This window comes from Chlamydotis macqueenii, chromosome 1 (genome assembly GCF_036417535.1).
Source record: "Chlamydotis macqueenii isolate bChlMac1 chromosome 1, bChlMac1.mat, whole genome shotgun sequence".
Classification (NCBI taxonomy): domain Eukaryota; kingdom Metazoa; phylum Chordata; class Aves; order Otidiformes; family Otididae; genus Chlamydotis; species Chlamydotis macqueenii.
This window is the reverse complement of record NC_141556.1, coordinates 13,607,058-13,622,270: the sequence shown is the minus strand read 5'-3', so window position 1 is coordinate 13,622,270 and position 15,213 is coordinate 13,607,058. Positions and strand designations below refer to the sequence as shown.

Sequence of the window (15,213 nt, the reverse complement as noted above, 5' to 3'; positions counted from 1 at the left end):
CCCAGCCATCTCTTTATGTTCAAACTTTTGATGCATTAGTGTTTTTCCTCCTGCTGCCAATAGCCATTATGTCTAGTGAGAAATCATTTGGCTTTATCTCTGTGATTTAAATAAAAGCTATAAGCCCAAATCTGAATTCTGGTGTTGGTTGCCAAGTTCAGATTGCTAATTCCTGTACCAATTACAGATTTGGCCCTGTGTAAAAATCTGACTCAGCATCTGTTCACTTACGATGAGCAAAGGCTCTTACAATAATGATCATTTGCACAAGGCTTTAACTCAACGTGCTGAATACAGATCTAAGTCTCTTGTCTTGTCTATGAAACCAACCTCTGAAGCCAAGCTGAAATCCGAAGATGTGGTACCAGGAGCTCCTTTTGGACTACCATTTGTCTGTCTTTCCATTTAGGTAATTATAAAAGTTCAGAGAGAGGATCAGTCCACCACAGGACTATGAAATCCTGATTTCTCTCAAAGGCCCTTAGACCTCCTGTAATGCAGACTGTCAATCTCATTCCTGAGTTCTCCTCTCAGTTTTTATTTCTCCATTCTGTTGTGACTTTGTGTAGGAGCCAGCATGCCTAATTCTCACATTGTGTTAGGAGCCCACAGAACAAATTATCCAGGTAAGTGAGCAAGGCCTCTTTATTAATGGAAAGAGCTGGGTGTCTCTGTCTCCAGAGGGAGATCCTGATAACCTTACTTAACTCATATATTCTCACCAGATGCTTTAATTAGCACTGAATTAGCTGTTCTGAGATGGGATATCTATTTCTCTTGGAGATTCACCTCTTGGAACAGATGGATGAATGAGTACACTGTATTCAAAAGGCTGCAGAAACTGCCCACAGGAGTGAATATTGTGAATAAAGTGCCAATATTGCTGTTGTGAACATAAAATTCATCTAGCTCTCCTATATTCCACATGAGCTTCTTAATCATCAAACTGATGTATGTTCTGCTTTTCATCAGAAGACGCGTATTTCCACACAGGAGTGAAACACTGGTGAATAGGTTTTAGCTAACAAAATACCATTGTCGTAAGCAATATCAGACCTCATCTAAGCAAGTGCTAGTAACATAGACTAGGTATTTTTCTTACTATCAGTGTAAAGCATTAAAAATATAAATACTTAAAGGTACTTCCTTTATCTGACACAAAAAAAATACCTGGTGAGATTCTAAGGTGGTTTTCCCTGGGCATGAAACCAACATAAATTTAATTGGGACTGCACATCATGGGACTGTTCCTGCTGACTGAAATGACCCATGAAAACTAATCTGCCTTCATGCATCAGTGAGAAATACTTACCATTAGTCATTAATTAGTCCAACACGTAGACCTGCTGAGCTGTCAAGATGCTGTAGATGGGAATTTCATGCCTCAGAGTTCGACTAACATACAGGGACTGACGGTTTATTTGAGGCATTTGGCATCAATGTTTGTACAGGTTTTAATACAACCCCACGAAAAAGTCCAGACTACATCATCACAGTCACAGAAAAATGGGGCTGGTAGAGAGGAAGAGAGTTTATGTAGGCAGTCCTGCTCCAACTCCAGCGTCAGACTGCCTGTCATTCCTGAGAGGGCTAAGCTGTGCTTTCAGACCACCACTGGGAAACCCCAGTTTCCCCAGCAAGCTATCCCAGTCTTTCCTTAACAGTGGAAAGATTTTTCTTAACCTTTAGCCTGGATCTCTCTTGCTGCAGTGTAAGAATATTGATTTGCATTCTGTCCACCAGAGAGATGACAAATGATAATTCTCTTTCTCCCTGCAACATTTCATGTTCCTGGAAGAAAGTTAATCGTGTTCCTCTCCCATCCTTTTGCTAGGCTACACAACCCTGTTTCTTTCCATCAGTCCTTACAGATCTTTCTTAGATCATTCTTTTTTTATATATATTTCTTTTTTTTTGGCAGCTCAGTCTTTATTTTTCTTGAGGTGCAGTGCCTAATATCAGTGGCTGAGAGTTAAAGCATTGATTCAGGCATTCTGCAGGTTATATTCCTGCTTACGTGTCCAGGTACGATCGTATCCTTTCTTGCAATGTGATATATTGACTCATCTTCATGTAAATGTATGTAACAACCAGATCCTTTTCTACAGAAAGGGTATCTAATCAGTTGATCTGGATTCTGTATCTGTACAGAGATTTTTTTCTTGCCTATATGAAGCACCCTGCATTTGTTATTTAATATTATCTCTTTTGTTCAGACCTTTTTTTCAGACCAAGGTAATTTTGAATTTGAACCCTCTCCTCCAAAAAGTATTTGCAGTTCTCGGAGCTTAATCTCATCCTACTGATGTAGTATTTACCTTATATTTTCATCAAGAACCCATTTCTGTGGCTTGTATATGAGAATGTCATATGAAATAACATTGAAGCTATATAAAAATCAAGATATATGATATCTACAATTTGTCATCCACACACCTGTTAAATTATCGTAATAGGAACTTGGTCTGGTTTGGCATGACTCAACACGCCGATGTTGGCTATTATTCCTACCCTTTTTCTTTTCTAGCTGCCTACCAAGAAAGCTTAATGATTTGTTCCAGATTTATTCTTCAGAAAGTGAAGATAAGTTATCCATAGTTACATAATTCCTTTTTCCCCCATTTTTAAAAATAAGTGTGATATTTGCCCTTTTCTAGTGCTCTGTGTACCTCACCTACCTTCTCTGAGATTTCCAAAGTAAGCACCAGATCTCCACTTTTTCAGACCCTTCCCTTTATTTAGGTATGTGCTTACCCTCATCTGTTCTTTCTTCAGCAATCCCTCCTGACTATCCCTTGTATCAAATCCAGTCCAAGAAAGAATGGATTTTTTTTTTATTACTTAGAATGTCTTAGAATTCTGATAGTCTTGTCCAAGGCAAACACTACAAATTAGGAGAAAATAAAGAAAGATGCCTATAGTCACATCACTTAAGCAGACACAGAACAGCGTGGTTATCTTTAATGTGCTTTGTTTTCTGTATTTTTGGATTAGCCTGTGTCTAATCACTCCTAATTCATATTGGATTTAAAAGTAAGCCTAGTATGAATATTTTCATGGATTTTTTTTTTCTGGTTTGGACAGTGGTTTTGCTGCAGCAGTCCTTCTTCTCTAAATTAACTATTCAATTCTACAAAATCTTACTTGGTGAGCTGTCCCTCATCTCATTAAGGCACCACTGCCTGCAACAAGGCATTTTCAGCTGAGTTAGTGGTTGAGAAATTTGTTCCCAGATACGAAGCAGGACTGGAAGCATACCTGCATCTTGTCGTTTGTGCTAATCCTGCTCATACATTCTTCCACTCTATGTATTATTGGGATTAAGTATTAGTAGTTTATAATTGAAATAAATAAACAAATCCTTCAGTACCCCTGAAACTAGTTACGCAGTGAATGGCATTCATTTTAAACCGGATCATGATTTGCCAAGGGAGTTGTTCATTACAGTCATTTAAGGTTTTTACTTTGCCTATTCTTAGACAAAGTGTAAAAGAAAGAGCTGCATTATGGGTTTTTTTTACCAGAAAAAGAAGTATTTAAGACAAGTGTTCTAGTAATGTTCCATAATCACCCGAGACAATCTGTCTGTTTTCCCTTTTCCAGTGAAACATGATTTGTTAACTTCCAGCAAACAAACCCCATCCCAGTAGCAACATCTAAACATTTACTTCACCTTTTGGCTGACTGTTCATAACTTTAAGAGCCAGTGACCACTTATTTCCTTAATAATATCACCACCTACAATTGCTGGCTAGCATTTATAGCAGCTCACTTGGGTCACATTATGTTCAAGCTAATAGATCAAGGTTGGCGTGACAATGCGCTGACAGATGGCCAGGTGTGTATCAAAGCCCAAAACACCACCACTGTCCAAACATGAAGAAACGGTCCCAGTCACTCCTTCAGCGGGTATTTATGCGAAATATGGATGTCCCTCTAGCCCATTCTGGGAAGCATTACTCCATGGGAAGGTCTCACATCAGAAAGGTCAGGGAACACCTGCCTTTATGGGACCCAGGAGTACCACATCGCTCAGTGTCACCACTGAGTCACCCCAGGACACGAGCCTGGGAACTTTAATGTGGAAAACTTGGATGCCTGTAGGGGTGAGAGCTTTAGTGCTAAGCCGCAGGGAGGCGGGACTGTCAGATCGAACTTGCAACCAAACTGTCAGGCACTTGCATCCTTCTGACATCCCTAAATGGACTCTGTGGGTCCAACAGAAGATTGTAGGGAATAAAGTGGAAAAAAAAAAAGCTCATAATCCTTCATACTACCACCCCCTGCCCCAGCCCAAGGAAACGTCTGTTGGCACTGCAGGATCAAGCTGATGACATACATCCACCTCCAGTTCCATAGGGAAATGTTTTCCCAGTGTTTGACCAGTATCATTTTGCTTAGTCCTACACCACCTGGGCAGCCCAGATGTCTCCTAGCAAGGCTGAAGTCTTGCTTCTATGCTCAGGAGCTGGCAGTGAAGCCACCCCAGCTGCTTTAGTGCAGTTCTCCTGGTGTAAATCAGACACACCAAGACATTCCATCTCTGGTCATGTAGTAATAATGGGGCTTTTGGCTTCTTGTCTGAAAAAAATAACCCTTGTGGTGTTTTGTTTGCTAGTATTCCCAGTGCAAGGACAGGATTAAAGAGCTGGAGGAAATCCTTGATGACCCCGGGAGTAAGAGCAGAAAGCGAGACTTGGGAGGGAAGGACCCATCTCCACCTGAGCTGCGAAAAAAGATTGAGCAGGTAACATCACTTCTCATGTCACGAGCTCTCATGCTGACTGACATCCTTTAGGAAAAGCAAACCATATCTTTTATTTTCAAAATAAACTTTCTGTAAGAGGAATTAAAATCATTATGATTGGCTAAAGGGAACTCCAGCCCCATGTCTGCTTTCCAGGACAAGTGGATGTGGGACATTTTGACTTCTTCCAGCAGAGGCTGGAGAAGGGGAGCGCTGTGCGGTGTACCTGGCTGCGCAGCGTCCGCTGCTATGGCCGTTCGCACCATTGGCACTTCAATGCAGAGCCTCCTGCTTCACTACAGGAAGGCACAGAAAAGGCAGCAGAGGGAAACAGATGCAGAATAATAAACTGCTAACGAACGAACTGATCGTTCTGCTGCTATCTGGCTATTAGCTGTTCCACTATGAGGGGCTGCAAGCCGGAGGCAGGGCCACCACCCTCTTAACAAAATCTGCCTACGTGACAGAGGATCAAACACCCTTCTCAGGCTTGGCTTCACTGCTTTGTTTCCATGCCGGACAGGGAGCTCCAGAGCAGACCTTTGTGGAAGCGGCAGCCAGGCCAGCCAAGCATCCTGACAGCAGCACCAGCAGCCACTGCCAGAGCTAATTATTGGAGCTAATGCTTCAAAAGGAAGCATTAGCTCCAATATGAAAACCAGTTTCAGGGCATCTCCTGTATGGCATAGGGGGGGGAAGGTAAAGGAACAGAACGAGCAACTAGAGTATTTTCTTATATATTTTTGTCTGTCCCATTTATAGAGGCACAAAACTCCCCCCTGTATGTAGTGTTCAGGGGGGTTCCGGAGGCGGTGAAAGTTTTAGGGTAACGGCAGGCTCGGAGCAGTACACACTGAAAGTTCTCCTCTGAAATCCAGTTTGTAATGATTTACCGTGAACACTTAGCAGTATCTGTGTGAATTACTTGAGCTTTTGGCTTTACTCTCACATATTCCTTGGCAGAAGGGAGCTCTGCAAAGCCAAGCAGGCTACAACGCAGCCCTCTATTATCAAACTGCACATAAAAAACCTGGGTTTCTTGGAGTCATGAGATAAGTTTAAACATTCTCTTTCACTCTCCTTGTGCTTTTAAAGTCTTTTAGTTGCATGGCATTTTCTTTTTTAGTCCTTGGAGCCTGGACTTTCAATTTTTTTTTTAGCAGCAGGAAGGAAAAGCTATTACTTAAAGCAAGAGCTGAAAGTTTCTCATTATGGCATAACTCAAGGAACCAGAAGTTTAAAAAAAAAAAAAAAGTCACTGGAAGAAAAACAATTGCTTTCAAGAAAATCACAGCAAGGCAGTAATATTGCTGGTGTAACACCCTGCCCTCCAAAAGGGCCTGATATGGAAGAACTGTATGACTGACAGTAACAAACTGAACCAACTTTGGCCTGATACTTGGCAGAGTGGGTGAAAATTTTGAGAAAGCTGATGGCAAAGTGATTATGGCTGTTCACTGGTATTATTTCAGCCGCTCAAAGCGATCACAGGACCTTGTGTTGCCCCTTCCCCTGCCGTTTCCCTACACCCTGTACACTCCTTCTCGCTGCAGCTGCAGGTGGAGCTGGTGCAGAAGGAGAAGAAGCTGCTGGAGATAGAAGCTCTCTACAAGCATGTTTCCCAGCTGGCGGACAGAATCCAGGCCACGGCAGAGGAGAGGAAGCAGGACACACTGCTGTTAGCTAAAAGGGTAAGAAGGGCATTGCACGCTCTGCTCGCTGGCCTATACAAAATGAAATAATATCTGGGCAAGGGGTAAGATGAGTCACTTGCAAATTACAAAACTAGTAGCTGGAAACATTCATAGGCAAATCATTATGTTAGTCTTCAGAAATTATAGACATTTAGTAATAATGGCAATACAGACACAGCAAGAACATTAGGTGAGGGTACTTTCTTTTTGAAAGCAAGTTGCATCATGAATAGTACCTTTCACTAAAATACAGGATTAGTTACTTCTCAGGTCGAGTGCTTAGAGACTTGGGAGAATCCTCCTTTTGCATGTGTACTTAACAGCCCTTCTACAACAAACATTTTATGGATAAAAAAAAAAAACACGGAAAAGCCAGGTAAGTTCTACATGCCTCCAACACAGACAAAGATAAACTTGGTATCTGGCTGAAAGTTTCTTAGTTATTTAGGTAGGGAGAAGCACACAGGAAAGAAATGTTATTTTCAATAGTTACTTTTATACAACTATAGCTATTTTCTTTTAACTGCCAGTAATATTGTTTGGGGAAGAGCAAACCCCACCTCCTTAATGAAAAAGCTCCAAATACAGCAGAACTGAGTGAAAGACAAAAAAAAAAATGCAAAGTAATTAATGTAAAATAAGGCCAGGGTTGATTTTTTTTTTTCTTAGGCGTTAGGTTTGGCACTAAGGCTTAAAACAAAAAACAAAACACATCTTTATAGTAATCTTCAAATTTCCACAGGCAGAGAAATAACATGGCTTTTACTTGGGTTTGTGAAATCATGGCCATGGGCTAATGAACTACGGAAAAAATGGCAGCGTGACAAAAGTTACATCTGAGTGCTCTGACTCTCCCAATCCCCTATTAGTCACTTAAAAGAGAGTATTTCAGTTGTGCTGGGGTTTAACTACGCACAAGGTCCATCGGAATCGGGGTTTAATACCCGCCTTTGAGGGCAACGGGAGTGTTGCTATTCCGCTGAAAAGGGCAGGAGGCAATTACAAACCTGCGTTGCTGTACCTTGCATGGGAGTCAACGGGACTTCTTACGCTGCCGCCTTCTGTGGTTCTGAGTGTACACAGAAACATACATCCGGGTTCATTAAGTCCTTTTCAAGTATGGAACTATTTTTTAAAACCTGGCCAAGTTGGACTTGTTTTCATGAACTTAATACTTACCAAAGTGTCATGACCAGAAGGTGTCTAAAGGAAAGCCCTAACTAAAATTCAGTTGTTACTTGTTCCAGACAAATGAACTGCAGAAAAAGATAAAGGACAGAAGCCAGAAGATCAGGGCTCTGCTTGCAGAGTTATCCATGAAGCAAGCACTTGTTGTTAAACTCCAGCAGGAAATGAGAGACAAAGAACAATTTTTGCTGACTGTTTCATCAAGGATAGATCAAGGCCTTCCTCCTCCCAAAGAAACAGAAAATGAATGGTTGAAGGTATTACGCAATGAGAAGATGCAAAAAGAAGCAGCTGAAGCCAGAGCTAAAGTAAGTTTTTCCCATACATTGCAATTGGATCTTCAGCCCCATCTTGTCACCGCTCTAGCCTGTCTTTCTGAAAGAGCCATGCTAGCTCACTGCGTAGCTGCTCCATGAAAACATGGAGCTCTAGGAGTCAGTGGAGATGATGGCATAGACTTGAAACAACAACAGAAGTGCCACACTGTGGACCTGTGGAGTTATAGCTGCAGTCAGGCACATGCTTAGGACCGGTCATTGAATGTTAAGGAGAGAACAGATTACGCTAAAAGGAAGATGTGCCTTCAATTATTAAAGTAATTTGTGTGACCATGTTTTAGGATGACTGGTGACATAGCCACTAGTGAAGTGTTGCTTTCCATCTGATTTCAGGTAAAGCTGCAAAAGGTGAAATGTGGGTTCAGGAAAAACACGTTTAGCATCCTCCAGGTACCGGATGCAATGAACATCAGATCAGAAGCAGCAAAAAATCAGATTGCTGGGCAAGCCACTGAGGGTAGGCAGGGCAGTGTATCAAATAGTGCTTTAAATTCTACACGGCTAGATACTGTGCCTCCTGAGTTAAGACCATCAGTGATCCCTGAGTGGAGAGCTCCTAGAGAAGAAGTAATAGTATAAAATGAGATGTGCATACTGAGGGAACTCTTGCTGATGAGAAATCAGCTTTGCTGTATGAATGCTTTAGTTGATCACTCCAAGGGGATTTGAAAGGCACACAAAGCTGGGAGAGCAATACACCATGTATACACTTAAGAGAACTTGAAGCCACACAGAACGGCTGCAGTAAAACTGGTTTAGAATAAGAAACTTCTTTGTCATTAACACTTCTCATCATGCTATGACTCAGTTTCCTTTCAGTGCTATGGATACAAGCTCACTGCAGTAACTATTCAGGAACAGCTGCTGTCAGCGCAAATAAAGTAATGTTTTGAAGGATCAGAACTATTATCTTGTTCCCAAGATGTTCTGTGCACACCTTTTACAACTTTTATAAGTTAATCTAATCTGTTTTCTTCACAAATAACAAAAGCATTACAGGCTCAAATTGTATACTGTTTAAAAGGACAAACTCACATCTACATGGTCAATAGCTCATGCCTTCCTTTCGAGGAACACTTAATACCCCTCTGGGTTTCCTGGTTTGCTAAGGGCTAGACTAATGGCATTCTCTACATTGGCCCAGGAGAGTACTGGAATTTAAAGTGTATAATCACAAAGTGATCAAAAGATGTTTCTTTCACAGCGTGCTGCAGAAGAGGAACAAGCTAGAGCGCCCGGCTATATCCACACGACAGCTGAACAACGCCCAGCCGCCTATATCCCAGACGACGAATACAGCCTGCCATCGCCACGGCCCTACGGCGCTCTGGCTCCTTTCAAACCAAGTGAACCTGGTTCAAACATGAGACATTTCCGAAAACCGAGTGTAAAGCCAACTGAGATCTGGACAACACCTAAAGCAGGAGAGGCCATTACCAGTTGCTGAATCTCAAGAGTCAACAGCATTTACACTACACTGAAGGAATGTCCAGTAGTGTTTAGCCAAATTCCATATGGAAAACAAAGTAGTAGTTAATGCCAGAAGCATAGCTAAATAGTCGGTGATACAAGTTCCCTTCTCCTGGAGAAGCCTGGTATCCTAAATGCACTGCAGTATTTTAAAATGTTAAGAAAAATGAGTGATCATCATACTACACTTGTGGGGTTTTTTCCAGGTGAAGTTTTATTGCATCCGATTATATTTTATAATACATTTAATTAAAAAGAAAAAGCTAGAAAATCTTCTCTTGCTATTAATATAATACGAACGGTGTCCTCGTCACTGATATAAATACACCGACATAGCTTTCTGCAGTCTGGGATAGGAGTTTAATTAAAATTTATCTGGCACGTGTATACTGAGAAATATATTCCTTCCCCTACGCAGTTACTGAGAAAGCTAAAACTCTTGCTCCATGATGGCAACGACAAGGGAATGACTATGAACTTGTCAAGTCACTCCTGAGAACTGGATCTCTATTTCACTGGTAAGGAACAGGAAGCATCAGCAAAAACTACTCAGAGAGAATATCAGAGGTTGTTACTGAAAACCTCCAAAATCTATCAAATTGTCAGAGTTTCACTAGTTTAATAGTCTGAAACTTTGATAGAGGTGTTTATAAATCCAGCAAAGACTGCAAAAATCCTACATGTCAGAACTTAAATTTTTTTCTGCATAGCAAACCGCTATTACTATTTTAAATTAATGTCACAGTTCAGAACTTAAAACAAAAATCAAACAAGATTAGTTCAGTTACGTGCAAATAAAAGTTGAAAATAAAGGATAAACCACCTCCATAATTTCTTTTTGAAGCTGAGGTTTGAACTGTAACACTAAAAGTTGTAAGGAAAGAATTAAGTAAAACTCTGTCCAAGTCACTGTTAAGACAAATTTCCAAAGAACATTTTTCTTATCCTGTATTGCTTACAATATATTATACAGGTCTTAAAAAAAAAAAAAACACAACAAAACCCTGTCACATACACTTTAAGGAGATTATATTTTGTGCTAATTACAAAACTGAAGATATCAGAATCCAACTCCAAAGGGAGAAGTACTGTAAGATAACACAGGACCCCAAAAGGAATTAATAGATCATTACTGATGCATTATATACAAAACCTGATTCATCAGGTGTTATTCTTGCTTGTTTACATAAACACACCAACAAATCATTTCATTACTCCACACAAGTAAAGTTACCAGTTTCTTGTTCCTGTACAATACGACTGGACTACCTTTTTCAGGATTGTCTATCTTGTTAAAATAATTAACACTAATACCAATTTTCACAGCGTGTTTTGAAACCTGCTGTAGTTCCACTCATTTGACCACTTCAAAATGAAACCACAGTTACATTTCAAACCTGGCTTTGTGTCAGATGCATTCTCTAGGATTTATCTAGAAGTCAGTAATTTCAGCCTTAATATGTTGGACCAAACACTATTTTGAGTAGCTTATGCCAGTAATAGTGGCTACCTAAAACTGCAGATTATTTGGAAACAATATGACATTTAAGTTAAAAAAAAAAAAAAAAAAAGAAGGTTGGTTGCACACTTCTGTGTGAATGCTTTTACATGAGCACTACAGATAAACAGCCTTCTTCAACAGCGCGTTACTTCAGGAATATTTGAGGTCCAGAAGCGTCAGAGTGTGTTTGAGTGCCGTTTCCTCTACAAATCTTACGTTAACATGGTCTTGCTTTTCATATGGATGCAGATCTAGAAAAACATCGTGAGACAGTTAGTATTTACAAAATCCTAAGTGTTCCTGTACACTTCGTCCTGCAGTCCACTAAATATTTTTACCTACAATACCAAAAGATAAAACAATAGATGGAACTGCACTTACATTTGCACAAAACACCTACAGCTTTCAGTGGAGGCATTTGGATGCTCACCCATAGCAAAAACTTTCCTATTATGGGATGTAAATACATGATATCCCATATGGTGGAAAGCTAGACCATCTCTGGAGGCACTAGGGGTTTCCATACTAATTCTTCACTGGAGATCCAAGACAAGATTTAAGCACAGTGGCTATGTTAGTACATAAGCTGGACCAGGGCACATTCTCATCTCCTTCTACGTGGTTTACCTCTTTCCTCCCCAGATGGGACGATACCCATACATGGACAACCTTGGTTTAGCCTCCAGGTTCTTATCCTGGCTTTGCTTTGCTTACTAGTACAGGCATAGCCAGTAACGCTAAACAGTATAATGCTTCCCTTAATGCACCTTACTTTTTCAGTAGCATTCAGAGTCTTCAGATGTTTAGGTTCACTGTATGAAGCAAGTGCCCTAACCCATTTGAACTCTATTTCACAAAAAGAAACAGCTTTGAGATGAAAAATGCCTATTACTTCAGAGCACCTCCTAATCCAGTCATATGGGTACTCCTTCTGAGGTGGAAGATCTGATTTTGGCTGCCTCTTAGCCACTATATAAATAAGGAACAAGCCCTTCTCCCAGTTTGAAAACAGAGTAACAGCTACCACCACACTGTACATTAACCAAGTTTCACTATATGTGTTCTGAAAAATGCAAGTTTGCTAACTGGATTCAAGACACAGAGGGTGTGGATGAAAGGATATGCAGTGAAGAAGCCCCCTGACAATTACCATCGGCAGAAAGACGACCAAATCTGCCTGTTCAGACATGACTGGAGTTTTAGAACTCACTTATGTCAATGTAGTCAGGATAGAGCCGAGCACAAAGGTAACAATTACTGGTCTTCCAAAGTGCAGAATTAACATTACCTTGATTCTCTATCTCTGCCAGCATATTAGTCAGGTAGTTAAGTGGCAAAAACTCTACAGGGACTGAGACTCTCTCAGGGATAGGCCTGCTACACTGTAAGGGAGAATATTTCAGGTTAGTTCGCAAAGTCGCACAGCAGCAAGTTTCAGTGTTATCTTTATCAAGGTATGGTCAACATACAGGAATCTCAACACAGTCAAAGCAAACGATTGAAAATAATGACCTATGTGCTTTTACCTGCCTGTTCCCCAGCTTCTCAAGCAAAAGTCTCACATACTTCCGTGCAATGAAATTAGCATTTATTGGATGATTCCAAAACTGGCGGGCCTTTTGACCAAGTGCCTAGTAAGCAAAACAACAAAAAACAAAAACCTGAGAACATAAACACAGGAGGGGAAAAGGAGGAAAAAACCCAAAACAAAATCCAGGCCATAACACAGACTGTTTTGCTTTCAGACACTGATTACAGAAGCTAAGATGTCATCACTTTTAGCCATGGAGCCTTCCTTTCATAGCCAGTAACTAAGAGATTACAATACACTCCCAAAATGGGGGAAACAATCAAATCCTTGCTACTCAGTACCCACTGAACTACTCAGTAAGTTTCTATCAATCAGTCCATCCCATTACCTCTGTCCCACTTTGCATGTGTACTTAACTACTAATTGAGGCTTAAAATGACTGTTTATCCTTTACTGCGACTCTTTGGTTCACATCCATTTTTCTCCCAAAGAATAAATACAGATGCCCCATTCCTCAACGCTCCGTTCAGAACAGGGCTTCTCTCGGGCTCAGTCTAAGGAATTTCACAGAAGCAGAATATCAACAAGGAGTGATACTGGGAACACAATTTGTACCCATTATTTAGGGAATTGATAACATTGATTCACATTCCCAAACGCAAAGCAGATTCAACCCCAGATGTCCCAAAGCTTCCAATCCCAAATGGCTCGCAAAGCCAATAAGCAAATAAATATGAACAGACTGTAAAATTAGCTCCACCTCCAGCTATTCCCCTTATCTACATCTTTCCCCCCTTCCGCCCCCATCAGTTGTATCGCAATGCAGACTACTGAAGGAGTTAATTTAGGAAATGCTGTACAGTTTAAACAGTGTTTAAATACTTGCTTCTGATGCAACTGAAGTCATCTAGTGAATGTAACCTGCTCAAAATAGTCTGAGTCACCCCCAAGTGTCCTTTCTGGCAAACAAACTATTCTCTGCATTTTTTCCCAAAGCTGTAAATAGACACAATAAGGCACTGAGTCTACTGTGGGTAACTAGCAGTACACGTTCCCTAAAGCACTCGCAGCTCAGCCCTTCGCGTCAAAGCACGGTTGGAACGGGTTCCCCACCCACCAGGCCTGGGGCTGACAGCTCAGAGTGGCCCCATGCTGACCCCCAGCTCACCAATCCATGCCCAAAACAAGATATAGAGGACAAAGAACGTCCTGTGGAGTGCTCCTTCCCTACCCCTTCTCAAAACTGCTGCCAAATAAAGAAGCCCTTGTTAGGGGAAAACCAAAGTGGCACTTCTGGCCATTTGAACTATACGTAACAGCTCATAATGAACAAACAATAGGCAATTTATGTTGAGAAAAGCCTGTTCTACAGCAAGGCACTCCCAAAGGGGAATCCCTGGTTTTCCTCTGCTCACTGAGATGTTGCACTTCCTCTGCAGTACTGTGCTGCACACTAAGAACAGAAGGGGAAAAGGAGAAATCAATCTCCCATTCTGTTGGAACTTGTAATGGAGCATCAGTAATTACTCCCAGCGTGTGGCTAAACGAGTAGGCAGGTGAGGCTGGGAGATTTAGGAGGGGGATATCTTGTAACTAAATCCCTGCCACAGAGCTGTGGTACGATCAGATTTTACAGCTTTTACTGTACCAGCTTTTGAACATATTTGATAAAATGCATAAAGCCAAATGCAGAGGTCACAAGTGAGAAAGGCATTTGCGGATCCTACCCCCTCGACCCCCCAAAAAAAAAAACAAATCCTCTTTAAACCCCATGAAACTGTTACTGCTTTATGCTGATGAGTACTCAACGGAACAGTGTCAGTGTTGTCTATTTGATTCCTGCAGGGTACCAGAGACACTGTGAAACACTATGGACAAATCTGTATGTTAAGTTACCAGGGTATCACGTAGGTCATGAGCAGAAGATAGAGACAGCTGTGGAGTTCAGGTTATATCTGTGCCCTAATTGAACCAAGCTAAGTCTTCCATTGGCTGGATCCTACGCCCATTCCTTCCAGAATTTCTTATCAATTCCAAAATCCAAGAAATTACATCCAAAGTTATTAGTTACCTCGGGAAGCCTCATGACAATACTGAACTTCAGTTTTTCATTCTCCTCAGTGTCATCCAGATCTACAAGAGAAAGGGAGGAAAAGCAAAAAAAAACCAAACCAAACCAAAACAAAAACAACAACAACAAAAAAAAAACCAACCAGCACCATTAGTGGTAACCACATAACTAAAACTTTCAACTTTCACTTAAGACATTCTGAATAAATATAATCTCTGTAATGAAATTAAAATTTTAATTTTAAATAAGAGCTATTAGGAGTGTTATTTATGTTTATATTGTTTACATAAATATTTTTCTGTATATTTGTATGTAACTTCACCATTTTATGTAACAATTTATATAGTAAGTCGAACATGTTTTGACTAAGTACAATTCCCCATATTTATAATATTTATTTACCAAGTCCCTTTTCTTGAAGACTGGGGAAGTAGCATGTTAAAAGGGAACATGGTTGCAGCTGTGATGAAATGCATTGCCATTGGAGAGTTGTATCACAGTGTGGCTGTATCCCAAGAATCTCATGCTACGGTTCCCTCTTCCTCCCTTCTGATCTCGAAAAGTCAATTAACACAAGTGTGATGCTAACTGTGCCTGCAGCTGCCAATTTGTCTCACTCCCTGTTTCATTCTGAAGCCTTAGGCCCCTCCTGATGACTATATGGGTTCATACA

At 40.8% G+C, this 15,213-nt stretch overlaps 2 protein-coding genes across 3 annotated transcripts in view; one reads left to right on the top strand and one right to left on the bottom strand.

Moving 5' to 3' along the window:
• Positions 1-9,414, top strand: part of CCDC146 (coiled-coil domain containing 146) — a 65,779-nt gene extending 56,365 nt beyond the window's left edge. Inside the window, exons 15-18 of the mRNA XM_086739908.1 lie at positions 4,619-4,747; positions 6,301-6,438; positions 7,689-7,937; positions 9,172-9,414. Of these exons, the coding sequence (XP_086596034.1) occupies positions 4,619-4,747; positions 6,301-6,438; positions 7,689-7,937; positions 9,172-9,414 (759 nt within the window). The remainder of the gene's footprint in view (positions 1-4,618; positions 4,748-6,300; positions 6,439-7,688; positions 7,938-9,171) is intronic.
• Positions 9,415-9,633: 219 nt separating this feature from the next.
• The window catches only part of GSAP (gamma-secretase activating protein), a 48,480-nt gene continuing 42,900 nt past the window's right edge, over positions 9,634-15,213 (bottom strand). For both annotated transcript variants that reach the window (XM_086745937.1, XM_086745944.1), the window contains 4 exons: positions 14,541-14,602; positions 12,465-12,569; positions 12,227-12,320; positions 9,634-11,189 (listed from right to left, as the gene is read on the bottom strand). In XM_086745937.1, the coding sequence (XP_086602063.1) occupies positions 11,089-11,189; positions 12,227-12,320; positions 12,465-12,569; positions 14,541-14,602 (362 nt within the window). In that variant the 3' untranslated portion in view covers positions 9,634-11,088. The remainder of the gene's footprint in view (positions 11,190-12,226; positions 12,321-12,464; positions 12,570-14,540; positions 14,603-15,213) is intronic.